General features: G+C 39.3%; 1 protein-coding gene across 2 annotated transcripts in view, besides 4 other annotated features; it reads left to right on the forward strand.

Moving 5' to 3' along the window:
• The window catches only part of CG42346 (uncharacterized protein), a 53,143-nt gene extending 47,562 nt beyond the window's left edge, over nucleotides 1-5,581 (forward strand). The window contains exons 5-6 of one of the 2 annotated variants that reach the window (NM_001042838.2): nucleotides 90-595; nucleotides 1,050-5,581. In NM_001042838.2, coding sequence (NP_001036303.2) covers nucleotides 90-595; nucleotides 1,050-2,057 — 1,514 coding nt within the window. In that variant the 3' untranslated portion in view covers nucleotides 2,058-5,581. The remainder of the gene's footprint in view (nucleotides 1-89; nucleotides 596-1,049) is intronic. The other variant, NM_001042841.4, reaches the window with a different exon arrangement.
• Nucleotides 2,079-3,583: a mobile genetic element.
• A 572-nt stretch (nucleotides 5,582-6,153) lies between the features above and the next one.
• Nucleotides 6,154-6,553: a mobile genetic element.
• A 61-nt stretch (nucleotides 6,554-6,614) lies between these two features.
• Nucleotides 6,615-9,287: part of a mobile genetic element that runs on past the window's edge.
• Nucleotides 8,480-8,778: a mobile genetic element.

The following is a 9,287-nucleotide window of genomic DNA, read 5'->3' on the forward strand; positions in this document are numbered from 1 at the left end:
TTTAGCTTTTCAAACATACATAGCAGTTTTACTCTTCGTCGCCCCGTTGTCAAGGCCAATTTGTTGTTCATATTGCGTGCTCGTTTCAGAGAATCCACTGCATTGCAGCTGTGACGCCCAGAAGCTCTGGGAATGGCTGCGGGATCACCGTAAATGGTCGCTTTCCATGGGCTCCGGCGCAGGACGAGGAATAGGCGGACTGACCGGAGGTCTGGGCGGCGATTCCATTAATTACCTAAGGTGCGAACACCCAACGGAGCTGCGGGGCAAGGTGTTCGGCCGTATGGAGCCGCAGCAGTTTTGTGACGCGCCGCTAATACCCAAAATGGCCATCCAGGACATTCAGCCCTACTCGGTGGTCGTGTCCTGGCAGAGCCGCGACCATTTGGGCCTCAACGGTTTTGAAATTGTTTATCATGCCACTGGCGACGGGCTCGTTACGGCCGGATCTCCAACGAGCCGTGAGCGGGACAGTCTCAGGGACATTCACGACCCCGAAAGGCAGCGAACTCGGGACCAGGCACGAGAGCGTTCACGAGAGCGGGATCGCGATAGGGAGCGGGACAGAGAGCGGTTCTCCATTGCCACCGATGAGGTAAGGACCTTTCCAAAGAGCAAATGCTTTCAAGACTAATCTTGGCATTTGTTATTAGATATGCATTGCTTAAGTATTATTACGAGTTCCTTTAGTTATAGAGGTCTGAATACACCTGCACATTTATCCATAATCCTTTTAGCTCTTTTTTTCGTTGTCCGAAGTTCTTTAGCAGCCCTTTCAGAATGCCCGACTCCCCGTTCTGTCCGCCCATTACTGCATACATATTTCTAACGCTTTAAAGCCCTCAAAGTGCCGTGCTCCATCAACACACCGCGAGCGAACAGGCCACTGTGGTCGCGGAAAGCGGAGGGCCGCAGGGAACGTTTTTAATAAAGCGACACGGCATTGACATCGGCGGGATGCTGATGTAAATGATAATGAGAATGGAAACGACAATGACTACATGGCGATGACAATAACCGTCTTACAACCTGCTTAATTTATTCCACAGATCCACGGCAAGCGGCTAAATGGGACGGCCAGCTCGACCAAGCTAACCAAGCTGAGCCCCAATACCCGCTATCACATCTGTGTCATCGGGAGCGGTAATTGGCTCTCGGAGCCGCTGGCGAACGCTCTGCAACGGCTTCATACCAACGAGTCCTTGCGCGAGGAGGAGGCGGTGATGATGTCAGCTCCGCTGCCTGAGTCATTTTCGCCTTATCAGCATCAGCACAACCGGAACTCCAATGGCAACGCTAATCCAGCCATGGTCCAGGATCACAACAAGAAGCAAAATCCTGACCAGGACCTGGACAACGTAGTCGGTCAGGATAACGCTCTGATGGAGGTGCTGAAGAACTCTCACATCTCCGCCTGCACAGATGTCCAGACACTGGACTCCACGCCCAGCTTGGTCACCGACGAGAACGGTCTTTCCAGCAATGGCTTCATTCACTCCATCCTGACCAGAAGGTTGGGACTGATTGTGGGCTGCTGCCTGGGCATCATAGTGTTCATCGTAATGATCTCGGTTTTGAGTTATGTCAAGCTGAAGAAGAAGCGCATCGAAAACGCCAAGCGGCAGGCTGCCTTGCCGCCAGAGTATATATCATACAGGCACTTCTCCATACCCAATGAGGAGCTGACCAGGACCGCTGCTAATGCAGGCACAGTAGCGGCAGCAGCCGCTGCTAATAATTCACATAACTCGAATAATTCGACCGACGAGGGTAGCTCTCCGCACATGTCCAGTGTGCCCAGCGGCATTAGTGCTCACATTAGCGGGACCAGCCTCAGCACAGGTGGCACGGGCACCGGCTCTACAACCACTACGGCCACCACGCCCATCGGAGGCGTGCCTCTGGGCAAGGCGGGAAGTACCCTTGTGGGCGTGGGTTTGGTGGTGGCCGACTCCTCTGTCGACGTAGGTTACGCCCACAACCACGCCCATGCCCATGCCCACCGCCACATGGCTGCGGGCGTGGTGCTCAATACAAACCACTTGAGCGTGTGTTAGTCTCACCTGCAGAAGGGTTAAGTACAGCTGTGTTCATAATAATAGCATTGCGAGGGAAACTAAGTAATACAAAGGTATTTTTTCATGTCCCTTATCGGAATCGACTTTTTATTCCACTTATTTGTGTAAAATGGATAAATAGGGAAAAAAGAATATCCCGTTAGTTTTTCATGCAATCGTTTTCTTATTTACATTCTTGAGTAAAATCACAACTTTTAAGCTGTTAGCAGTGTCTGGTTTTGACCAACTTAAAGTCCCGAAATTATCAATACAATATTTTCTAAAACGTGAGTTTGGTTAGATAATTCGTATTTTTAAAAGGGCAATAAGTTAAAAAAATTATATTTTAGTGGGTAGAGGACAGCACTGCTCCCAGGAGAAAAGAATGTTAATTCTTTAGCTAAGAAATTAAGGACAAACATATAATGACATTTAAAAAACCCTTGAATGTTCTGCCAAAATGGTATCCAATGCCATTAAATATGAATGGAAGCCCGAAAGCCGTGGTAGCAAATGTAAAACCACAGTTATAGAGGATCGATGCATAGTTCGTTAGAGCAAAGCCTATCCTTTTGCATCCTCTAGGGACATAAAGTCTAAGCTGAACTTGGGAATCATGGACGTTACTATTCGGAGACGACTACTGAATCAAAATTTCAGTGCGAGGAGTCCACGAAAGGTTTCCCTACTTAGCCGAAGGCATATTAAGGCAAGGTTAAGCTTCGCTAAAACCTATCTAATCTAATCTAATCTACCTAATCTGGCCAGTCTCCAAATGGCGAAATATCCTTTGGACTGATAATTCAAAAACAGTGCTATTTGGTGGAACTGGTTCACTACAGTATATCTGACGACCTTCAAACACGGAGTACCACCCAAAACACCCACTGAAGACTTTCAATCACGGTGGACCTAAAATCCTGGTATGGGTTTGTTTTTTTTTTACAATGGTATGAGTCCATAACATATGATTTATGGTATTATAGACCAAAACGCATATGTAAATGTCTTACTATCATATTCTGAATATAATATGAACCGTTTCGGTAATGAACCGAAACGCAGAAGCAAATCGGCTAAGAATAGGTTCACCTAAAATAGAATAGATGCAGTGCCGTGGGCAGCACCATCATCCGATTTAAACCCGATTAAAAACCTGTGGGGGGACATAAAACAATAAATGTTGGCAAGTTGTGCAGGATGCATGGGCAAAACTTCCTCCCAAATGATGCCAGGACCTGGTGGACTCCATGCCGCGTGGGTGTAAGGCTGTGCTGGCTAACAAATGCTATCCAACCAAGTATTAGGCCCTAATGAACATATTAAAAAGAAAAACTAAGTTCATTCTAAGTCAAGTTTAAATTTGTTACTATTTTTTCAAAGCACTGCTATTTATATAAATAAATGTGAAACATTTGTTGAATTGTTCAAAATTAAATACCTAATGATATTATAAAACAAATTTTACCAATAAAATTTTTTATCTTAGACTCGCAGGTCCCAAGAACTGCTATTTTTATGAACACTGTAAATACTAGAGGCGTGGGTGCACGTGCCAAATCGGGGTACTGAATTTCTAAAGGATATTTTTTGCATTTCAATCAATTTCACATTCATTCCTAATGGACCCTCTTCAAAAATCCTTTTCAAAAAGTAGAGGGTAATAAAAGTTTACATACTTCTAAATACCGCTTTTTTCGAACTCCTCATTTAAGGAGTCCATGGAACAAAGAAATTTAAATGTTACATTATTAATCTATACTTCTAAATATTATATTAACGAGAATTCAAAGAAAACTTACAATCTTGACATAATGCATGAATTGGTTGGTTATGTGTAGTACTTTACAAAACATTAATGTAAGCACAGGGGTTCTGAACTCAAAATACCGAACAATAATCGCTCACCCATTCGAGAACAAAAGAGTTATAAAAGGATCTGCCGCATATGCAGGCTGCACGTTTTGACATTGAACACCCAAATCTGCGCTTCATAATCAAATGTATGTGCGTGATTTAGTGAAATTTTAAGTGGATTCATCTACTTCGGCACCCCTTTCAATTGAAATGTGCAATCCCTAAAAAAGTGAACAAAAAGTAGCATATTTCATATTCCAAATGGAGTCAAAATCGATTACCAATTACCAAGAGCAAGCGCAAAGCAGTTTTTTGATTTTCAATGCGCCCAACATGCATTTCATTTACGATTGGAAGTCCAAAAAAAAAAAAATGCAAAGAAATAACATAGAAAAATTAAGAAAATCTAGGTTAGTGATAATTATGAAGATGCGTTCAACGTTCGTTTAGTTATGACAATTGAAGGTAGAGCACAATGCGAAAATCTAAGGGCAATGTGGAATTTTCAATGTAAATAAAGCGAAATCAAAGCGAAATCTCAGTCGTAAATGTTGCATCTAAATCAAATTAAGCTCTATATAATGCTATCTATAGGAAGTACACACAAGGCCCGTAAAAATATAAATATACAGGTATGTTGTAATGAAAAGCACACATGCAGAACATTTTTTTTTGAACTAAACGTAGCAAATGGATAGTGAATGAGCGAATTTTTGTGTTTTTTTTTTTAAAGCGAAAGCTGCGAAATTAAGGACTAGTTATAAAAAATAATTAAAACCGGCAGACATATTACCAAAAGTAGCTAAATAACTATAAAAACATAAGTAGTAATATAATTTAATTTAAGTACAGACCCCAAAGTATGGATAATTGTTAGCAGAACTCAGAGTTTCATATACTTACATTTTTTCTCAAAGTTAACTATATGGTTTTCCTAATTTCGATTCGAAATGAAATTGAATATGCATAATAAACATCACGCATAATGACAAGAAGCCAATTGTAGAGTCATAAGCGAAATAATTATAATACTAATAATTAAGAGGATAAAGAATTTCAAAAAAAAAATAGGCAACCGGTTCAAGTGAAATGAAATCAAAACCCCAGACAAAAAGACATTCACACACCGAACAAAAGCGAGAGACTTCTTCATTATCGGTCCCCATTTCTTCCTGTGTAAGCATCTGTGTGTCTGGGCTTCTCAAATATTTTAATATTGTTATATGCGAAATACAACAAATGCAGTATGCATGCATGAAACTTAGGAAGCAAACTATAACAATACCCAGAGGAATACTCGTAAGAACACAACAAATACAAATCAAAATCAAAAAATCAAACTTAAGACAACACGAAATACAGAAAAAACAAGACGAGCAACCGAAAATGAAGAGGAATAATAAAATTAAACTAAGCTTTGTTATGCTCTACAAAAATGTAGCACATTCGTTGCCATGCAAAAAGACCTTTTCTTCGATTCTTGTTTGATTGTAGGGCCTAAAAAGCGGAAACACAAAACACACACAATGCAGAGGTAAAAAATAAACAAATATAGAGCAAACATACAATAAATGTAATAAATTAAAGCGCAAAAAAAAAAACAACAAAATATTATATGGCATGCAACACAAAGTAAAATATTAATAAATGGCAAGAAACTTTCAAACAAAAGCGAAAACGGCTTTTCATTTTATTACAGCTGATATTTGCACTCACTCTGCCTTAAATATCCAGCCGTGTTCTGCGTTTAACCATGACAAAAATGGTGGAGTTTGCTAAATTGGGAACACAAATGTTTATATCCTTATTTTTTATATATATTTGCATATATATTTTAGAAAAATTTTACATATGTCAAAGGTTTGTCACTTTATTTACAATTTGGGACTTATAATTTTCTAGTTAATGATCTGACACCGCGGGCCGTATTCACTTACCAACTGTTTCAAAATGAAGTAGTTTTCTTAGTTTTTATGCGAGCATATTTTTTTTTTAAATATAACAAAATACTAACCGATTTAAAGCATGCGAGAAATTTTCTTTTTCCAACGGTACTTTAGCACACAACTCTTGTCATTGCGTCACATGCGCAGGACACGGCACCTATTTTGTTTTGTTATCTACTTTATGCATTTTCCGTAAGCTTCCCAGGCGTTTCCTTTGTATACCCCTTAATCATCGGGCGGTGGGGTATGTTACGTTTGTTCAGAATTATGTAATAGGTAGTTTCGTCAAAAGAACTAGAATAACAAGATGCGTAACGCCATACGATTTTTTTGCACTCGATTTTTTCGGAGTGTCTCTAGAGGCTTCTCCCATTTTTGTTCAAAAGCGAGAGAGCGGAGCGCTCTACAGCGAAAAGCTCTTTTAGACTTAAAATTTATATTAATTTTTATCAATTGGCATCATGTAAAAAAATCTTTTGTTTAATTCCCTTAACGTTATTATTATTCAAATATATCTAAGAAATAGTAATAGCCGAATATAGGATTCGGTACATAATATCACAAAATAAATTTCAAAAATGACTTTATATTAGAATATTTGTACTTAGAGTATTCATCTTTTGACGTGTGAAAAATTAATAAGGTAATGCTTGTTGAGTGCATGAGTCCGCACTTCGTGCCTAAAGTTATGACTTTTGCAATAAACAGTTTTCATATTTTTATTTATTTTATAAATTTTTATTCTCTACTACGTAGGGGTATATAGTTTCTAGTGAATCTACTTGGAACCGAGAAGTTAAGCCGACTAAGCAAGTCGGGACTCTCAACATCACCACAAATAAGCTTACAAATAAAGACTGTTCCAAGCATAGTTATACGGTTAGCTAGGTAAGGAAAATCAATTAAAAGTAATCTACTGGAATAAGGAGGTAATATACGGTTAGCATCCCAATTTAGGATTTGCCGCAAGGCAAAAAGTAAGAAACTGTTTTGGCCCGATTCAATGCGGTCCGAGTGGACTACGTATTGTGGACTCCAAACAGGTGATCCGCACTCAAGAATCGGACGGACTGACGAAATAAATAAGGTTTTAGTCAAGTAAGGATCATCAAATTCCTAAGACCATCTTTTTATAATTCCAAGCACACCCCTGGCCTTATTGACAATAGTCGAAATATGGTCGGAAAATTTTAGTTTAGGGTCCAGAAGAACACCAAGATCATCAAGAGTGTAAGTCGTGCGTATTGGGTTCACACGACAAAAGGTCATAAATTTACATTTGGAGCCATTTAAGTTTAATACGTTATCACGGCACCATATTTGAAAGCTGTCTAGATCGGATTGTAAGTCCAAATGGCGCGAAATGTCCTTGTGCTGGAGGCATAATTTAACATCGTCTGCGTACATAAGTACTCGCGAATGTTTTATTATTAAGGGGAGGTCGTTAATGAATAAGGTAAAAAGAAGCGGACCAAGATGGCTCCCTTGTTTGACACCGGATGTGACTCGGAGAATTCAAGATATAGAATTTTTAAAGAGGACTTCTTGCTTCCTGCCATTCAGATAGCTTGAAATCCAATTTAGAAGATCAACAGGGAAACCTAAAAGATCAACTTTCCTTAATAGAAGGTAATTATTAACAGAGTCAAATGCTTTACTAAAATCAGTGTAGATGACATCTGTTTGAAGATTAGCTATGAATCCCTGTACTACGAAAGAAGTTAGCTCCAAGAGGTTAGTGGTTGTTGATCGGCGTTTCATAAAACCACGCTGACACGGTGATATGATTGATCTACAAAGGTGCTGCAAATGAGATGTAATAGCTTGCATTCAGTTTGCTACCTTTTTTATGAAAAGGCATCACAAAGGTCTCCTTCCATATATGAGGGAACTGTGAAAATTCCAGAAATAAGATAAACAGTTCTGGGCAAACAGCCAGGGATTCCATCGGCACCTGGCGAATAGACCGGTTTAACACGCTGAAGATCGTTAAGCAGCGAGCTTTCGTTTATAGTGGGGCAAATTATTAGATTCGACTTAGATACCGCATAAGAGATGGCTGTTCGGAATGAGGTAAAGTTGAATATGTTGTTTGAAAAAACTTGGCGAAATGATCGGCTATTGCCTGATCCGATGTTACCGTAGTGTTTTCAAAAAATAGCGAGGAAGGGTAAGAACTTGTTGTTCGCTTAGTGCTAACGAAATTATAAAACTGTTTCGGATCCTCTGCAAACTAGAACTTATAACGGTTTAAATAATTCTTGTAGCACTGAGCATTAAGCATGGTTAAGTTTAACCGAGCGCTTAAATATTTACAACGGATGGACTGAAAACCGGTATTTTTAAATTTTATATAAAGTCTGGACTTTACATTTCTTAGGTGTGTCAACTCTATATTAAACCATGGAGGTTTAGAGACTGACGGATAGTACACGGAGTGACGGAGTGAAAAAATGATTTAATTGCGGTATAAGACATATTAATGGCATCCATCAATATGTTGCAGGAGTAAAGATCGGACCAATTAAAGCCAGCTATAAAATTGTTTAGCCTCCGAAAATAAGCCTTGCGAAAACAGGGAATTCGCTTTGTTGACTTCTCTGAATTTACTTTTTATACAACGACAGACTAGAATCGCATCCTAATAGTCTAGCTAGACGACTAAGTATCGCAGCCCAAAGCCATCGGACAAGTACGAGAAGAAGATTAAAACGCCACCACCCTCAAGACCGGAAGTTGACATAATTCATACTTAATTCAAATCTTCTAAATATTACTAAACATTCCATTTATTTAATACTCTTAATCATATAATCTTTGTAAAAAACAACTTAGATAAGAAGAATAGTTAAAATTATACCGATCAGTTTCAGTTGTCCAAGAAGGATAATAGTACGCTAGTCAATAAAATAAAATAAACAACAAGGAATAAAAACAAGGAATTTACTTTTAATACCGTACCTATGTCGATTGCCACCTTGAAAGTAGGATGATATGGATCTTCAGGTTGAGTAGGAGGTGCTACCCTGGACAGAAACACACTTTTAGGACTTGTTACAAGACATAGATCCAACAATCGACCAAGAGAGTTTCGAATATAATTAATTGCGACAACGATACCACGTTGTGTCAGGTATATGAGGAAAAAAAAAATCACCTAGAACTACCAATTGGTCCCTGTCAGACAATTTATATAAGATGGATTGGATAGCTGACAGATGATTCAGATATTCTGGGAATTCAGAAGATGGCGGAATATACGAGCACGTAATATAAACTGATCTGTCGGAAAATGACAGCTTTACGCATATGAATTCTGAGTTACGGGACTTGTCCAAAAGTAACTCCTCCGACGCGAGGGTAGATCTAACCGCAATTAAAACTCCACCTCCCCGTCTGGAGGGACGGTCATACCTATATATAGTGT

Source organism: Drosophila melanogaster, chromosome X, assembly GCF_000001215.4.
Source record: "Drosophila melanogaster chromosome X".
Taxonomy (NCBI): domain Eukaryota; kingdom Metazoa; phylum Arthropoda; class Insecta; order Diptera; family Drosophilidae; genus Drosophila; species Drosophila melanogaster.